This window comes from Notolepis coatsorum, assembly GCF_963971535.1.
Source record: "Notolepis coatsorum genome assembly, chromosome: 4".
NCBI classification, from domain to species: domain Eukaryota; kingdom Metazoa; phylum Chordata; class Actinopteri; order Aulopiformes; family Paralepididae; genus Notolepis; species Notolepis coatsorum.
Window position 1 is genome coordinate 82,199,689 of NC_140168.1, and position 19,594 is coordinate 82,219,282.

A 19,594-nucleotide genomic window follows, 5' to 3' on the forward strand; every position below is an offset into this window, starting at 1 on the left:
TGTTAGAACACTAGAATACCAAGAAGAGAGGGAGGGGGGGGGGTAGGGCGGGGAAATATACTGTTATACTGTAGTGTATAGAGAATTGTGATACAAAATATTGCCGTCTAAATCAATGCTAAAAAGCATAGTGAGTCAGATTTTTCTCACAAAATGATTTCTGAAATGTTTTGAGAAAAATTACAGTTTAAATTCATTACATCACACTTCTCATTACCATACAGGACCAAGATGATAAACATGACCTCCATTACCATTTTCATACCTAAACAGATATTGTGAAATATATCAATATCGAAAAAGGGGCTTCTGAATATCATGATATCATCCACCCCCCCCATCTTGCCTAGCCCTAGAGGGAAGGAAGGGAGGGAGGAAGTAAGGAGGGAAGGAAGGGGGAAAGGAAGGAAGGAAGGGAGAAAGGAAGGAAGGGCGGAAGGAAGGGAGAAAGGAAGGAAGGGAGGAAAGGAAGGAAGGAAGGAAGGAAGGAAGGAAGGAAGGAAGGAAGGAAGGAAGGAAGGAAGGAAGGAAGGGGTGAAAAAAGTAAGGAAGAGAGGGAGGAAGGTAGGAAGGAAGGAAGGAGGGATGGAAGGGGGACAGGAAGGAAGGAAGAAAGGAAGGAAGGGGGAAAGGAAGGAAGGGAGAAAGGAAAGAAGGGAGGAAGGAAGGGAGAAAGGAAGGAAGAGAGGAAAGAGGGAAGGAAGGAAGGGAGGAAAGAAGGGAGGAAGGAGGGAAAGAAGTAAGGAAGAGAGGGAGGAAGGAAGGAAGGAAGCAGGGAAGGAAGGAAGGAAGGAAGGAAGGAAGGAAGGAAGGAAGGAAGGAAGGAAGGAAGGAAGGAAGGAAGGAAGGAAGGAAGGAAGGAAGGAAGGAAAGGAAGGGAGGGAGGAAGGGAGAACGGAGGGAAAGAAGTAAAGAAGAGAGGGAGGAAGGAGGGAAGGAAGGGAGAAAGGAAGGGAGGGAGGAAGGGAGGAAGGAAGGAATGGAGGATGGAGGGAAAGAAGTAAGGAAGAGAGGGAGGAAGGAAGGAGGGAATGAAGGGGGAAAGGAAGGAAGGAAGGCAGAAAGGAAGGAAGGGAGGAAAGGAAGGAAGGAAGGAAGGAAGGAAGGAAGGAAGGAAGGAAGGAAGGAAGGAAGGAAGGAAGGAAGGAAGGAAGGAAGGAAGGAAGGAAGGAAGGAAGGAAGGAAGGAAGGAAAAGAGAAAGGAAGGAAGGGGGGATGGGAGGGAGGGAGGAAGGAAGGAAGGAAGGAAGGAAGGAAGGAAGGAAGGAAGGAAGGAAGGAAGGAAGGAAGGAAGGAAGGAAGGAAGGAAGGAAGGAAGGAAGGAAGGAAGGAAGGAAGGAAGGAAGGAAGGAAGGAAGGAAGGAAGGAAGGAAAGAGGAAAGGAAGGAACAACAGAAAGCCCATCTCAGAGAGGCTCCATTAACCCAGTTTGAGGCCGAGGCAGAGGGCCAGCTCGTTCCTCTGGATCTTTCCATCTCGGTTGATGTCACAATGACCCAGCAATGCCGTCCGGAAACGCTCCAGGTCCACCCCACTGATACTGGGCTAGAGGGGTGTGGGGAGGGGGAGGGAGTAGAGGTTAAGTCCTGGCTAAGAATTTATAAGCCAAAATATTATTCTTAGGTCAAAGGGGCAATGTGTAGGATTTACAATGGTTTAGATTAGAATGAGGACCATGTATACCGTATAGAAATTACTTGGAAAATAATAAATTAAACTAACTTCACATAGACTCACCCATTAACCCTCGAGTCAACCTTAAAAGAATCACACCTTTAGCCCTTTGCCGAAAACTGCAATCTCAGTAACAACATATCCTTTTCATGTATTGTTCCAATTTCTTTTTATGAATAGCATTAACTTCAGTCCTCACCATACATATAGAATATTGATTCATTTTCAGGGTTCATTTTTATTAGGGTTAGGGTTACCCTAACCCTAACCCCCCAAAAATGCACAAACTACCTCTTGGGAGGCCTCATCCATCCTTTTATCATGTTACTTATGAATCATTCTTATCATTTTAAACTGTACAGGCTGTGTATTCAACAAGTCAACCTGTTCATTTCTGCGACTAGGGTAGAAGGTGTAACACTTCATGCACTTAACACTTTGAGTGCCAGCCACGACATATGTCGTTATTTCATTTTTTTGTATCCACTTTTTCTCCCATTTTTTCTATATTTTCTCCCATCCCAATTTCGTATCATCCAATTCAACCCTCCCCTGTCACGAATGCTGTTTCTTGCCTCCCACAAGCCGGCTGCAATGTGGACTAAGTCATACATAGCACAAGTCCCCTCCGGTACTTGAGGTAACAGCAGTCGCATCTTTTCACCTGCGCAGCTCGATCTCTCAGTGGCGAGGAGTAACGCGTGGGAGGCTCACGCTGCCCCCGACACTTCCTGATTCTACTGCGCAGGCGCACCAACCGACCTGTAGGAGTCGCTGTCCACAACGCCCGATCCCCACCCATCAGTTTCCCACCCCCTAATACGGCCAATGTGTATTAGTATGAACGACCAGCTAAACTGAAAGCAATTCCACATTCGTGGCGAGCGCCTTGCCCACTACACCACATAGCCGCCCACTATTTAATTTTTTTATTTATTAGCGATCTGAATTCATATTTCTTCAACCGAGTCTCCCGTTGGTACAGCAGCCCCTCTAGGAGCTCCGATGGGAAAATACTGCCCCCTATCCCTGTGTAACTGCAGGCCATTCGATTATACTGGTGGATCTGTGGGGGGGGGGCCTACTGGCTCCACTATGCTGGCGAGCCGTCTGATAAAGAGGGAAGTGATCGCGAGATGGAAAGCAGCCTGGAATATATATTTACAGCAGCCAATAACTCCCGGTAGGCCTTCTCGTCGTTGTCCGAGATCAGCCCCACCACCACTGTGTCGTCCGCAAACTTCACTATGGAGTTGGAGCTGAACTTGGCCACACAGTCGTGTGTGTATAGTGAGTACAGCAGGGGGCTCAGAACACAGCCCTGGGGGGACCCGATGCTCAGGGTAATGTGACTCAGATGTGATACTGAGCTACTTTCCTGGCATATACATAAAATATAGCCAACGCTATCCACAAAAAAAAAAAAACACATGTGGAAAAAAAGGCTATTTGACGAGAATTGCGACAAGGGTGACTGGAGGGTTAAATGACTTGCTTTAGAGCTAATTCATCCTTTTGCCAGTTACATAATTACAGTACCATACTATACTATAGTATACTATATTAATGCATAATGATTATGTTATAATGTGTAAAAAGTAAGAATATAGCATATTATAGAAACAGGCTTCACAGATATCCAGACTGCTCTGAACGCAGGCATCTGCTAAATGCCTCAAACGTAGGAAAATTCAACCTCCCGGCCGCAATCCTAAAGTTCCCTCCCTGATTAAACTGCCTGGCCTGAATCCTAAAGTCTCCTCCCTGATTAAACCACCTGGCCTGAATCCTAAAGTTCCCTCCCTGATTAAACTGCCTGGCCTGAATCCTAAAGTCTCCTCCCTGATTAAACCACCTGGCCTGAATCCTAAAGTTCCCTCCCTGATTAAACCACCTGGCCTGAATCCTAAAGTTCCCTGGTGATTAAACCGCCTGACCTGAATTCTAAAGTTCCCTCCCTAATTAAAACACCTGGCCTGAATCCTAAAGTTCCCTCCCTGATTAAACCACCTGGCCTGAATCCTAAAGTTCCCTCCCTGACTAAACCACCTGGCCTGAATCCTAAAGTTCCCTCCCTGATTAAACCACCTGGCCTGAATCCTAATGTTCCCTGGTGATTAAACCACCTGACCTGAATCCTAAAGTTCCCTCCCTGATTAAACCACCTGGCCTGAATCCTAAAGTTCCCCCCCTGATTAAACCACCTGGCCTGAATCCTAAAGCTCCCTCCCTGACTAAACCACCTGGCCTGAATCCTAAAGTTCCCTACCTGATTAAACCACCTGGCCTGAATCCTAAAGTTCCCTCCCTGATTAAACCACCTGGCCTGAATCCTAAAGTTCCCTCCCTGATTAAACCACCTGACCTGAATCCTAAAGTTCCCTCCCTGATTAAACCACCTGACCTGAATCCTAAAGTTCCCTCCTGATTAAACCACAGTATTATCTGTGTATTATTACCTTGACCAGTTCCATCATGTCCTTGACAAAGCCATCCACCTCTGGGCCTTCCAAAGCTCCTGTTTTACTCTGAAACACCCCCACCACACACACAAAACGTAAATAATCATTAAATGCCACTCTAATTTACTCTAATGACTCAGCATTGACAGCCATCTACAGTATTCTGCAGCCACTGACCACTAAGAGAGGCGGGAGAGCGAGAGAAAGAGATAGAGAGACAGAGACAGTGGCGAATCCTTGTGGAAGCCAACGGAAGCCATGCCTCCCTATAAATTTCATATCAAATTATGAAATATGAAATATGAAAAAGAAAAAAAAAATATATAATTTTTTTTTAATATAGTTTACATTCATTTTCATCTGTGCATCTGTGTTTTTTTTTTTTTTTTTTTTTTTTTTGTCTCCCTCTTCTCCTTCTCACTCCCTCTAACACGGTCAGACTGTGCTCACTACTGCAGCTAGTATAGGAGAAGCAGTGGGTAGGTCTCTTTCTCCAGGCTTCCAGCATTATAGAGTGAGTCCAAACTCCAAATCCGATCCTAGCCAATCAGATTCGAGCTGACTGCCACTGGCCACACCCTAAAAGTTTAAAACGGAGCTGGGAGGAAGACGTTCAGCATAATATTCCACCTGGAGGCGGGGCAGGTGCCATATTTTCCCCTCTGCACTCTGAACATTGTATTAACCCGTAACTGTTCCCACGGGCCGAATATTGCCCCGATCCTCGCGAGATTAAATCCACGGGGACCTCTCGGCGTGCCGAAGCTTTTCCTAAATCACTTCCATCATCGAAAACGAGGGGAAAAGGTCGGCTCGCGACCCTGAAAATGTCGCGTGATTTTAAAAACGCTGTATTAAGTGAGCCTATTATGGGATCCACGCGAGCTTTCTATCGTGGAAACATCTGGGCGTCCCGCAACTTTTACTGATTCACATGTAGCCCCTAAAATGCTTAGAAAAGGAAAACAGAAAGCGTGGAATAAACTCGCCGAAACGGAAAAGTGTCCCACGGGCGCGCCGTGATTCCGATCCGCGTGAAAATATTCACGGCCATAGAGGAGACCGTGGGACACTTTTTTGCAACCGAATATGTGTCTCGAATTTGCTCCCACGCGGCGCGCAAAATCGTGCAAGGAAAAATCGGACCAAAAATTAACCAATGCTCCAGCAGTATTAATGACCCTGATGTAAACAAGACAAACGTCTTTCTCTGGTCTGCATCCCCTTATACAATTGTGTGTGAATGAATGAAAACTTTATTAACAGATTGCAGAATGGGTACAGTACAGTACAGCTCAATACATACAATTGTTAAGGGGATGCAGACCAGAGAAAGACTTTCGTCTTGTTTACATCAGGGTCCCCCATTTTCAATTCATCGTAAATGTGTATTGAGCCATACTGTATTGTACCCATTCTGCAATCTGTTAAATAAATAAAAATAACGTTTGACTGGCCGCCGAGCCATACTGTAGTGTACATGGTGACTGCTTGACTTAAAAAAAAAAAAAAAAAAAAAAATTATTAATAAAAATATTGAATAATTTTTTTTTTAATAATTTTTTTTTGGCTTCCCCTGTTATTTTACCCACGCGACGCCACTGGACATCAGCCACTGTCCAAATAATTATACCACTTTACTAATAACTGTGTGTATACTGTGTGTCTGTGTGTGTGTGTGTGTGTGTGCGTGCGTGAGTACAAATACTGTACATGCATTGTGTGTGTGTGTGTCTCCACTATTAAATAATAATAAAAAAATACCTGCTTACAATGCAAATAATAAACGTACAGACTGGTAGTGCTGATCATGCATCTGTTATAGCACTCTGACTAATGAGAAGCCTGTTCAGAACCAGCTCAGCTCAGTCAAATGGTTTCCTGCAGTGCTACGGCAATGAGAGGCCTCTTCTGAATACATCTTAATAATAATCACCTCACCGTCTAGTTCCAGGCCCAGCTGATTCTCTTTACCGGGTCCTCTCTCTTTCACTCTCTCACTGAATCATCACTCACACACGCAAAAACACACACACACACACACACACACACACACACACACACACCACACACCACACACACACACACACACACACACACACACACACACACACACACACACACACACACACACACACACACACACACACACACACAGGTTCTACGAACTAGACATATGCTGTCGGTGACTGACAGTGGGCATATCCCTGAATGGCCCGAATTCTCAATCGCCCTTTTGACCATGCCCCTAATCCGAGTGGAGCTGGAGGAAAGATCATGGAGTCACCAAAATCAAGAGGCTTCTTCCTCTAGGGATGTGCACAGCGAATTAGAAAGGATTTTAACTGAAGGTATTTGAGATACACTAAGGCCGGAATCCACAGAGGCTTTGCACGCTTTTTCCGAAGCAAAGCCGGCGCATCTCGCTCTCAAATGAATGAAATTAGGTTGCTCATGCGTAACGTTAGCATTGCGTCCGTGCAATTGGCGTATATTTAAATGAGGTAACATGGGCGAAACATGTCCCCTTTCTATGTAAATGAGCCTCTAAACAGGTGATCATGGCAGCAGTAATTGTAGCAGACCGTGAAAGAATATAGAATATCTCGAATGACAATATCAAATCAAGATATTGAGCATCGTACTTATTTAAATATCATTATATAACGTTGTGGGCTTTGGCGTAATGCTCGTATAAACATAATCTAATTTGAGCGACAAATATAAAGCCACATGCAGAGATATATCGCTATAGTGTGGCTGTATACAGCGTGCACCTGCGCGTATTGGGACGGAGAAGAGTTACCGTTAGTTTGCGAGCCACTCACCTGCACGTTACATATTGGAACGGAAAGAAAGATACCGTTAGTTGGGGAAGAAAAAGTGAGAGAGAGAGGAGAGAGTTGTTTTTTGCTACAACGCTGTATGGTAACGTTGGTGAAGTGAATTACCAGTTAAAAACGGTATCGTAATATCGCCAAAGCCAGGAGAAGTGGAGTGACATACTCCAACACCGAAGACCAGCGTTTTGGACTATAGGAACCCGGTCCGTACGAGACATATCCAGCGACTACCCGACTGGTTGCATGTAAATTTGATTAGCCCCAGGATATTAATGTGACCACAGGATATTAATGTGATATGTTACATGTGTGTTTTTATGTTACACATTAAATGTAATAATTCAACTTGGTACCCCTGTCCCCTCCAGTTAATAAGAGTGTCCGCCATTTTGTGTACATTTAATAATATATCATTTAGTATTTGCCAAGCTCATTATTTAAATACAGTCAGGGTTGTGTAGCCCCTTAGCTACAGTCTGTTTGTTATTTCTTCCCCTATAAGCGACCTTAGGTCTTATGAAAGGCGCTATATAAAACGAAGTTATTATTATTATTATTATTATTATTATTATTATTATTATTATTATTATTATTATTATTATTATTATTATTATTATTATTAAATTAAAAATTTATTTATAATTAATTAATAACTCCTCTCCTTCATATTATTATTATTATTATTATTATTATTATTATTATTATTATTATTATTATTATTATTATTATTATTATTATTATTATTATTATTATTATTATTATTATTATTATTATTAAATTAAAATTTAATTTATAATTAATTAATAATAACTCCTCTCCTTCACTAGAATATAATCTAATTATGAAATCAAATATAGGCCAGGGCTTTACAACTTAATAAAGAGATTGAATACAATTAAATGGGATATAAACGGAATATAGCACAATATGATTATAATATTATTTCATTGTATATGGTATACATTTAATTTAGTTTCTATCCTATTTAATATATATTCTTTACTAAATTGTAAAGCCCTGGCCTATATCTGATTTCATAATTAGATTATAGTGAAGGAGAGGAGTTCTTCTTCTTTTTTTTTTTTTTTTATTATTGATCTTTTCCCCCCTCCATTTTCCTCCGATTTTCTCCCATCCCAATGTTAGTCGTATGCCAATTCCCAATCCCCTTCCTGGTCGCTGCGCACTTACCCCCCACAGTCGGTCTGGGAGAGTGGAGGCTACCACGTGCTTCCTCCGACACACGTCCAGCCAATCACCGCTTCTTTTCACCTGGCAGCGCGGATTCTCATTGAGAGGGCGTAGCGTGTGGAAGGATCACACTATCCCACTCAGGTCCTATCCGCGCTTAGCAGGCGCCCCGACCGAACTGTAGGAGTCGCTGTTTACAACGACCCGGACCCACCCCTCCAGCTTCTCCCACCCTCTAATACTGCTAATTGTATTAGTGTGAACGGCCAGCCAAGCTGGTGACAACCCCGGAGCTGTGAGCTGGATTCGAACAGGCGAATCGAGCCGCTCCGGGGTTTGGTGACGAACGCAATCTCCGGAGAGGAGTTCTTATTAATTAATTATAAATACATTTTTAATTTAATAATAATAATAATAATAATAATAATAATAACTTCAGAATAATAATAATCATCACATTACATTACTGCTGATCAGCACCTATCTCAGAACCAATCATTTGAAATATCAGCTATAGCCTTATTTCTAAATCACGCATTGCGAAGGCTATTGGCACTCGGCTTTATATTTCTCGAACAAGTTAGATACTGTTCATAACTCATAAGATCTATTTTCTTTAGTATTCCGTTCATTTTGTATTGTATTTTGTTTACTTCGTAATGTATAGAGGAGTGCAAAAGAACATAATCTTTATTGTCATTGCTGGTCCAACGAAATTGAGTTTAGAGCATCACCACATACAAACATACTGAATATAGCATGTATAAATAATAACATCAATAATATAATATCAATGTCCCAAGTGCAATAGTGCTAGTGCAAATGAATAGTATGACAGTCCAGTTGAGTTAATGGATGGAGTGATTTCTTGATTTCTAATTTCTTTTCTTTTTGGACAGCGCGCTAATCTTGACAGCGCGCTACATTTTGACTCACACATTTCTGCCAAGAGCGCTGTCAGGGGGGCAGAGTGCGGACTGCTCGCGAGCTACACATATTGGGCGTGTCTGCGCTGGTATCTCATCGAGCAATGTGCTTTAGTGCAGTGTTTCTCAACTGGTGGGTTTTTTTTGTAAAAAAAAAAAAGAAAAAAGTTTAAAAAGATAAATAAAAAATATTTCTTTTTCTAATCTTTTTTTTGCACTACCTATCTTTGTGAAAGTGGCTTCTTAGCTTTGGTCCAGCTGAAGACAAAGCAGAGGAACAGATTGGACATTGAGCATGACCTCAGAGTTGCTTTGTCTACCATCACTCCAGACTTTGAGACTCTTGTCAGGAGCAAACAGCATCCCCAGTTATCCCATTAGTTCCCTGGGATGTTAAGCTAAGAAGTCTGCTAAGAAGGATATATTATTTATTATTATTATTTTATTTCAATGTGTTTTTAGCCCTAGTTGCACTTTTGTTGCAACCCCAGTTATCCCATTAGTTCCCCCAAACTTACTGTAGGTCTGTTATGTTGAGCTAAGAAGTCTGCTAAGAAGCATAATTATTTATTATTATTATTATTATTATTATTATTATTATTATTATTATTATTATTATTATTATTATTATTATTATTATTATTATTATTATTATTATTATTATTATTATTATATTATTATTATTATTATTATTATTATTATTATTATTATTATTATTTAATTTCCTTGGGTTTTTAGCCCTAGTTGCACTTTTGTTGCGCTTTTTTGTGTTTATTTCATGTTTTTAACAGTGCATCAAAGATTGTGTATTACTGCAAATATATCTTTTTGAAATAAATCATAGTGGTTAAAAAATTTGGGTCGCGACTTAATGACTAAGGAAAATGTTGGGTCCCGAGGCTAGACCAGTTGAGAACCACTGCTTTAGTGGATAGCTTGCAGACGCAGAGCAGGCTCTGCGAATGCAATTTGCTTCGCACAATCCATTCTCTGTGGAGTCCGCCGTAAGTCTAAAATTGTAAGTTTGCCCTGATGGTGGTGCTGGAGGAAAAGGTCATGGGGTCAACTAAATCAATAGTGTTCATCCTCTAGGGGTCATGAATTGGCACCTTAAAATTTGAAAAGATTTGACTCTATAGGAGTAGGATATCAATGTTTGGCCTGATGGTGGCGCTAGAGGAAACATCATAGGTTCACCAAAATCAATAGGCATCTTCTTCTACACGATATGAATGTGCACAGCAAATTAGAAAATATTCAAACTAAAGGTATTCGAGATACACTCATTGATTATGTGCACCATTGAGGTCATGGATCAGCTTCATACCGTCTTCTGTCCGACCTACAACGTCTAAACCATGCCTGTTCTAGTTCACTTCTGGGTTAAGTACTTCTATTCTACTCACATACCCTGTATATGCTTACTACATGTATCTATTGCTATGTCCGCTCATCACAAACACGCAAACTGTCTAACGCCTGTCCCCGTCTCCTGTGAGTGGATGTCTCGTGGTGATGACCGGAGTGGTGGACGTCACCCCCATACCTCAAATGGATCCGTCATCAGCTCTATTTTCAATCTTTAAAAATGTACCCCAGTTGCTATTGCATGTCCATATTTTTTCTGTTTCATTACACGTATATGTACATACTTACCAACTATTTCGCCTGTTTTATAGCAACACTACTATCACCGACATTTAAGAAGGGAGATCCCCCCTTGAATGGCCCTTCTAAGGCTTCTCCCCTCCACATTGCCTTGGTTTTTAGTGAGTTTTTCCTTACCTTCGCGTGGGGTATGTCTGGGAGTGTTGCATTTATTTATTTTACATTTTATTTTGGATTTCATGGTGTTTTTTGTTTTGTTCTTGATTTATTGTGAGGTTTTTTCTTGACTTAAATAAGACGTGTCCGGCCCATGGGGACATTAACATGTGTTGTCGGCCCTTACAAATACATTTGATTTGATCTTTTTTATTCTAGGTTTGGCCTGATGGTGGCGCTAGAGGAAAGGTCATGGGGTCACCAAAATCAATAGGGTTCTTCCACTAGGGGTCATAAAGATTCTTTATGGATGCTTCAAGATGTCTACCATCATCCCTGTACCGAAGAAACCCTCCCCAACATGTCCAAATGACTACAGACCGGTGGCACTCACCTCTGTGGTCATGAAATGTTTTGAGAGGCTGGTCAAGGACCACATTTGTGCCTCCCTCCCCAGTGATATGGACCCTATGCAATTTGCATACAGGACAAACAGGTCCACTGACGACGCGGTCTCCCAGGTACTGCACAGCACCCTCTCCCACCTTGACCGTCAGAAGGGGGGCTATGTGAGACTGTTGTTCATTGACTACAGCTCAGCGTTCAACACCATAGTCCCCACCAGACTGGTGGACAAGCTGATCGAGCTGGGTCTGAGCTCCGCCCTGAGCGCCTGGGTACTGGACTTTCTGAGTGAAAGACCCCAGGCGGTCAGGGTGGGGGGTCAGACCTCCAACACCATCACCCTGAGCATCGGGTCCCCCCAGGGCTGTGTTCTAAGCCCCCTGCTGTACTCACTCTACACACACGACTGTGTGGCCAAGTTCAGCTCCAACTCCATAGTGAAGTTCGCAGACGACACGGTGGTGGTGGGGCTGATCTCGGACAACGACGAGAAGGCCTACCGGGAGGAGGTTGAGGTACTGGAACGCTGGTGCCAGGACAACAGCCTGCTCCTGAACATTGGTAAAACCAAGGAGCTGATCGTGGATTATAGGAGAGGACAGCAGGAGACACACACACCACTGATGATTAACGGGGCTACCGTGGACAGGGTGAGCAGCTTTAAGTACCTGGGGGTCCACATCTCAGAGGATCTGACATGGTCAACACACATAGACACAGTAGTAAAGAAGGCGAAACAGCGCCTCTACCACCTGAGACAGTTAAGGAAGTTCAGAGTATCGGGGAAGATACTCCAGTCCTTCTACTCAGGAGCTGTAGAGAGCATCTTGACCGGAAACATCACTGCCTGGTATGGAAACAGCACGGCACAAGACAAGAAGGCCCTACAGAGAGTGGTGCAGCCGAGCGTACCACGGGTATTGCACTACCTCCCCTGCAGGTTCTATACAACAAGAGGTGCAAATCCAGAGCCTGCAGGATAATGAAAGACCCTCACCACCCCAATAACAGCCTGTTCCAGCTGCTGAGGTCAGGCAGACGCCTGCGAACCCCAGCTACTAGGACAGAGCGGCTTAGGCTCAGCTTCTTCCCCCAGGCCATCAGAGCCCTGAACAATGAACATTGAGTGCCACAGAACACTGAACTATCCACACACAAGCACACATGAACACACACACGACACGCACGCTGTGCACGCTCACACACTAGCAGCCACTTAACACTTTAACATGAGCGGGCACACACTCATGCCGCACACTTATGGCCAAAAGGAAAGGCCACTTTAAATTAGAATAACAGGAACAGTGTATTGCACTACCAAAGCTACCTAGCATGTCCTATATGCCCTGTAAATAACTATGTACAGATACCGAGATGTCACACCATGTTACCTGTTACCTGTTTATTGCACAATGTTGTTTTTTTATTGGATTCTATTATATGTTGTACCACTGTATTGCACATCGTTGCGGGCAAGACCACCCGCATTTCATTGTATACTTGTATGCCGTGACAATTAAAACTCTTGACTTGACTTGAAATCGGGTTATTGTGCTCACATGAAAAGTCTGCGGTAGCAGTCGGAATAAGATCTATAATATGCTCGACACGGTTGTACAAGTCAAGTCAAGTTAGTAAGTTAGTTAGTAATTAGTGAGCAGACTTATAGTTTTATAGTTATCAAGGAAACTATAAAATAAGGAAGGGTCATCACATCACTGTGTAGTGTGGGAACAAAGTCTGGCACCAAGCAGAGCATAGAACGTTGGTATTCTGACATGACGACCCTTCCTTCTTTTATAGTTTCCTTGGTCCTTGAGTCACGCTTTCCCTGCTTCATGACGAGGTAAATAAACTTCACGCAGCTAACGTTGACGCTGCTATTGTGGTTCTGGGTGATTTCAATAGCGCCAATCTGAGAAAAGTATTGCCAAACTTCTACCAGCACGTGACTTGTACTACCAGAGGCGGTAATATTTTAGACCATTGTTACTCGCAATTTAAGTGTGGATATAAGTCTCAAGCTGCTAGTGGTTTCGGCAAATCTGATCATGACGCCATCTTTCTTTTACCAAAATATAAACAAAGTATCAAGCGCGCCCCGGTAGTATCGCGAGATGTGCAGCGATGGTCTGTAGAATCAGAGGAGACGCTCCAAGCTGCACTTGAATGTACAGACTGGGGGGTGTTCCGCGATAACACAGATAACATTAATGACTACACGGAAAGAGTGCTGGACTTTGTTTGTACTTTGGTGGAAGAAACAATCCCCACTACCACAATTAGAGTTTACCCAAACCAAAAGCCTTGGGTAGACAAATCCGTCCGCGAAGCTCTGAAGGCGCGCACCTCAGCCTACAACGCCGGGCTTGTGGCAGGCAACATGAATGACCACAAGGTGGCGAGATACAACGTTAGGAGGGCAGTAATAGAAGCAAAAAGGCGCTACAGGGATAAAATTGAACTTCAATATGAACAGGCTGACTCTAGAGCTATGTGGCAGGGCCTCAGAACGATGACAGATTACAAAGGCACCTCCCTCAAACTGAACAGTGACATCTCCTTAGCAAATGATCTCAATACCTTCTATGAGAGGTTTGAGGCTGGGAATAACAGCACCAGCCTACAAACCACTGCAATAGAGGGGGGGGAGGGGGGTGGGCGCTGCTGATGGAGATTCAGTGTTCAGGATAACAGAATATGAGGTGGGGAGGACATTTAAGAAAGTGAATATTAGGAAGGCAGCAGGACCGGACGGCATCCCCGGCCGCGTCCTAAAAGTCTGTGCCGACCAACTGGCCCCGGTATTCACTGACATTTTTAACCTGTCCTTAGAACAGGCTGTCGGGCGGTCAAGTGGCGTAGCGGGGATTGCGCTCGTCACCAATGCAAGAGACTGCGGTCTCGACTCCCGGAGTCAGCATTGCCTTGGCTTGGGCTGATCGCTATACTAACTCGTTTGGCTGGGTTAGGGGGAGGGAAGCCGTGGGTGGGAAACTGGCGTTGTGGACAGCGACGCCTACAGGTCAGGTCTGGGCGCTTGCTCAGCGGAGGCAGGACTTGAGGAAGGCAGCGTGACCTCCCACGCGTTACACTTCACCAATGAGAGCCCTCGCTGCCAGGTGAGAAGAGAGCCACTGGCTGTCGCCGCACGTGTCGGAGGAAGCGGGCGGATACTTCAGGGTTCCCTTGTACCGACCAGTAGGAGAACATGCGCACAACAACCAGGTAGGGGAGGGGGGGGAATTGGCACAACGACTAAATTGGGACGGGGAGAAAACAGAGAAAAATCGGAGAAAGAGAGATACAAAAAAAAATAACAGGCTGTCATCCCCACCTGTCTGAAGAAATCCACCATTATCCCTGTCCCCAAAAAATCCAAGCCTGCTTGCCTCAACGACTACCGCCCTGTAGCTCTCACCTCCATAGCCATGAAGTGCTTTGAGAAGCTAGTGAATGGCTACATCTGCTCCTCCCTCCCCATCAACCTGGACCCCCTGCAATTTGCATACCGCCACAACAGGTCCACGGAGGACGCCATAGCCCATGTGCTGCACACAGCCGCATCACACCTGGACAAGAGGCAGGGGAACTATGTGAGAATGCTATTCATCGACTACAGCTCAGCATTCAATACCATAGTCCCCTCCAAACTCATAGCCAAGCTCAGGGACCTGGGCTTGAACTATGACCTCTGCCAGTGGGTCTTGGACTTCCTGACGGGCAGACCCCAGGTGGTGAGACCAGGCAACTGCACCTCCTCATCCATCACTCTCAACATAGGGGCCCCCCAGGGCTGTGTCCTGAGTCCCCTCCTCTACTCCCTGTACACACATGACTGCGTGGCACAGCGGAACAACAACACAATCATCAAATTTGCTGACGACACAGTAGTGGTGGGCCTGATCTCTGCAAACGACGAGAGGGCCTACCTGGAGGAGGTTATGGTTCTAGCGGGATGGTGTCAAGAGAACTGCCTCTCCCTGAACGTCAGCAAAACAAAGGAGATGATTGTGGACTTCAGGAGGTCGGGGGTCAGGGACTACAGCCCCCTCATCATCGATGGGGCACCGGTTGAGAAAGTGAACAGTTTTAAGTACCTCGGAGTCCACATATCCGAGGACTTGACATGGACCACACACATTGACAGTGTTATCAAGAAGGCACGACAACGCCTCTACTTCCTTAGGTGCTTAAGGAAGTTCACCGTGAGTCAGAAGATCCTCAAGAACTTCTACTCATGCACAATAGAGAGCATCCTGACTGGCAATATCACCTCCTGGTTTGGGAATATCACTACACAAGACCGCAGCAGACTACAGAGAGTGGCCCGTTCAGCCGAACGCACAATTGGAGGGGGGCTTCCCACTCTCCAAGGCATTTACAACAAGCGGTGCATGGGCAAGGCTAAGAGAATAATCAAAGACTCCAGCCACCCAAACAACTGCCTCTTTGAACTGCTGCAGTCAGGCAAGCGATACCGGAGTCTCATGGCAAGCACAGAGAGACTCAGAAGGAGCTTCTATCCCCAGGCCATCAGGATGCTCAATGAACAATGATTGCTCAATGAACAAAGTTTGAACAATGAACAATCGTAACAACCATCAAATGCACCCACAGCACACACATCCACATGCACACACTCACTTTAAACAAACAACTCACTGCAGCACCCACTTTACCCACTTTAGAACACCTAAACACACTTTATATTTATCAGCAAATAATTTGCACTAAAACCCATACCTCATTACACCTTACTGTAAATTGTACCTAAATTGTACCCCATCCCATTTCTGCATTGTACTGTATAGTATATAGTATATTGTATTGTAACTCAAGTTACTTTTCTACTCTGCATTGTACATTGTATATATGTATATATTGAACACCTTTGTCTACGTACTTGACTTCTATTTTATACTTACTATACTTTATACTTATCTATTTGTATCTAGCACAATCTCTGGAGCAAAACAGAAAGAAGCATTTTATATAAAAGTATTCTGTACTTCTGTATGACAACTAATAAAGAAACTTGAACTTGAACTTGGTATTGAACGCTGGTATAATAATAATAATAATAATAATAATAATAATAATAATAATAATAATAATAATAATAATAATAATAATAATAATAATAATAATAATAATAATAATAATACATTTCATTTATATAGCACACTTTAAACTCAACAAGATCTCAAGGTGCTTATGACATTATGACACGACAAGCCTTCCTGATTTTATAGTTTCCTTAGTATTGAACGCTGGTATTATAATAATAATAATAATACATTTCATTTATATAGCACACTTTAAACTTTCCTTTCCTTCTTTTATAGTTTCCTTTACCTTTGTTACTATGGTAACAATTGTAGGAGTAGAGCCAGGCCAGATCATTAGTGTTGTGAGTGACACTTACAACATCGTAATGAGCAAATATCTTCTCAAAGTCTCTCCTTCTGTCTTCTTGACTGGAGGCCTGAAACAGAGAATTATAACATATTATGTCATCCTCGACTTGATAAAAGTTGAAGGTAGAATCTGTGATGCTCTAGGAGGTGAAAGAGCCCCACTTGGTATTGCACTTGGTGCACATTTCTTGTTTTGGTCTGATGTGTGGGTAACGTATTATAGTATGAATTTCTCCAGACCTCTCTAGGCAGAGGCGAGCGGGGCTCTTTTGCCCAGAATCTACCTTTAATATATCATATCTTTGTTCAATACGTTTGTCCTTAGTGGAGATATATGGCAGCCATTTTGTGCCAGCTTTAAAGCTGCTTCATCGTGCTGTGGGCTGATCACAAGATGAGGAAGAAGTGTTTTTGAGGGGAACCTTTTATGGAAGTGATGAATCAAATATCTCTGAATGACTGAAAAGCATAATGAACTTATTTCATGGTAAGACAACAGTGGAGTTGTGGAATTGAGTAACAAGTAGCCTATTCGTTTGACCCTTGTGAAAAAGTATCAAGATAGTTTTTAGTGTTAGCACGGTACCGGCCATTGTATGAGTAATTTACCATGATACTGCCATGGTAAAAGTTATCTATCATCATGGTACCATTTCTGAACTTAAATACTACCATGGTATGATACCGGTGGTAATATCATGGTATTTCCATGGTATGGAATGAAAAATTATGGAAATACCATGATACTTTTATGTAAATACCATGATACTTTTATGTAAATACCATGAAATAAATGTACTACCTCAAATACATTGATACCTCTGGAGATAACTGTTCTGTCAGGGAAGGCTGCCTACATACTGATACTACAGGATATGGTGCGAAGATAAGACAGTATCTGAGACTTTCTCCAGTATTAAAATGCTAAACAAAGAGCCATGTGCAATATGATCACACTTCAAAACAAAGAGCCATGTGCAATATGATCACATGTCAAAACAAAGAGCCATGTGCAATATGATCACACATCAAAACAAAGAGCCATGTGCAATATGATCACACTTCAAAACAAAGAGCCATGTGCAATATGATCACACTTCAAAACAAAGAGCCATGTGCAATATGATCACATGTCAAAACAAAGAGCCATGTGCAATATGATCACACATCAAAACAAAGAGCCATGTGCAATATGATCACATGTCAAAACAAAGAGCCATGTGCAATATGATCACACATCAAAACAAAGAGCCATGTGCAATATGATCACACGTCAAAACAAAGAGCCATGTGCAATATCATCACACGTCAAAACAAAGAGCCATGTGCAATATGATCACACTTCAAAACAAAGAGCCATGTGCAATATGATCACACTTCAAAACAAAGAGCCATGTGCAATATGATCACACGACAAAACAAAGAGCCATGTGCAATATGATCACATTTCAAAACAAAGAGCCATGTGCAATATGATCACATGTCAAAACAAAGAGCCATGTGCAATATGATCACACTTCAAAACAAAGAGCCATGTGCAATATGATCACATGTCAAAACAAAGAGCCATGTGCAATATGATCACATGTCAAAACAAAGAGCCATGTGCAATATGATCACATGTCAAAACAAAGAGCCATGTGCAATACGATCACACTTCAAAACAAAGAGCCATGTGCAATATGATCACACTCAAAACAAAGAGCCATGTGCAATATGATCACATGTCAAAACAAAGAGCCATGTGCAATATGATCACATGTCAAAACAAAGAGCCATGTGCAATATGATCACATGTCAAAACAAAGAGCCATGTGCAATATGATCACACTCAAAACAAAGAGCCATGTGCAATATGATCACACTTCAAAACAAAGAGCCATGTGCAATATGATCACATGTCAAAACAAAGAGCCATGTGCAATATGATCACATGTCAAAACAAAGAGCCATGTGCAATATGATCACACTTCAAAACAAAGAGCCATGTGCAATATGATCACACTCAAAACAAAGAGCCATGTGCAATATGATCACACTTCAAAACAAAGAGCCATGTGCAATATGATCACACTTCAAAACAAAGAGCCATGTGCAATACGATCACACTTCAAAACAAAGAGCCATGTGCAATATGATCACACGTCAAAACAAAGAGCCATGTGCAATATGATCACATGTCAAAACAAAGAGCCATGTGCAATATGATCACATGTCAAAACAAAGAGCCATGTGCAATACGATCACACTCAAAACAAAGAGCCATGTGCAATATGATCACACTCAAAACAAAGAGCCATGTGCAATACGATCACACTTCAAAACAAAGAGCCATGTGAAATATGATCACACTCAAAACAAAGAGCCATGTGCAATACGATCACACTTCAAAACAAAGAGCCATGTGCAATATGATCACACATCAAAACAAAGAGCCATGTGCAATATGATCACACTCAAAACAAAGAGCCATGTGCAATATGATCACATGTCAAAACAAAGAGCCATGTGCAATATGATCACACTTCAAAACAAAGAGCCATGTGCAATATGATCACATGTCAAAACAAAGAGCCATGTGCAATACGAACACACTTCAAAACAAAGAGCCATGTGCAATATGATCACATGTCAAAACAAAGAGCCATGTGCAATATGATCACATGTCAAAACAAAGAGCCATGTGCAATATGATCACACGTCAAAACAAAGAGCCATGTGCAATATGATCACATGTCAAAACAAAGAGCCATGTGCAATACGATCACACTTCAAAACAAAGAGCCATGTGCAATATGATCACATGTCAAAACAAAGAGCCATGTGCAATATGATCACACGTCAAAACAAAGAGCCATGTGCAATATGATCACATGTCAAAACAAAGTCACTTGATTTTACTGCCTTTT

General features: G+C 42.7%; 1 protein-coding gene across 1 annotated transcript in view; it reads right to left on the reverse strand.

Moving 5' to 3' along the window:
• Positions 1-1,419: 1,419 nt before the first annotated feature.
• Positions 1,420-19,594, reverse strand: part of LOC311226582 (secretagogin-like) — a gene marked incomplete at both ends in the record, with an annotated part of 35,260 nt that continues 17,085 nt past the window's right edge. Inside the window, 3 exons of the mRNA XM_084312002.1 lie at positions 1,420-1,545; positions 4,134-4,202; positions 16,694-16,753. Of these exons, the coding sequence (XP_084168128.1) occupies positions 1,420-1,545; positions 4,134-4,202; positions 16,694-16,753 (255 nt within the window). The remainder of the gene's footprint in view (positions 1,546-4,133; positions 4,203-16,693; positions 16,754-19,594) is intronic.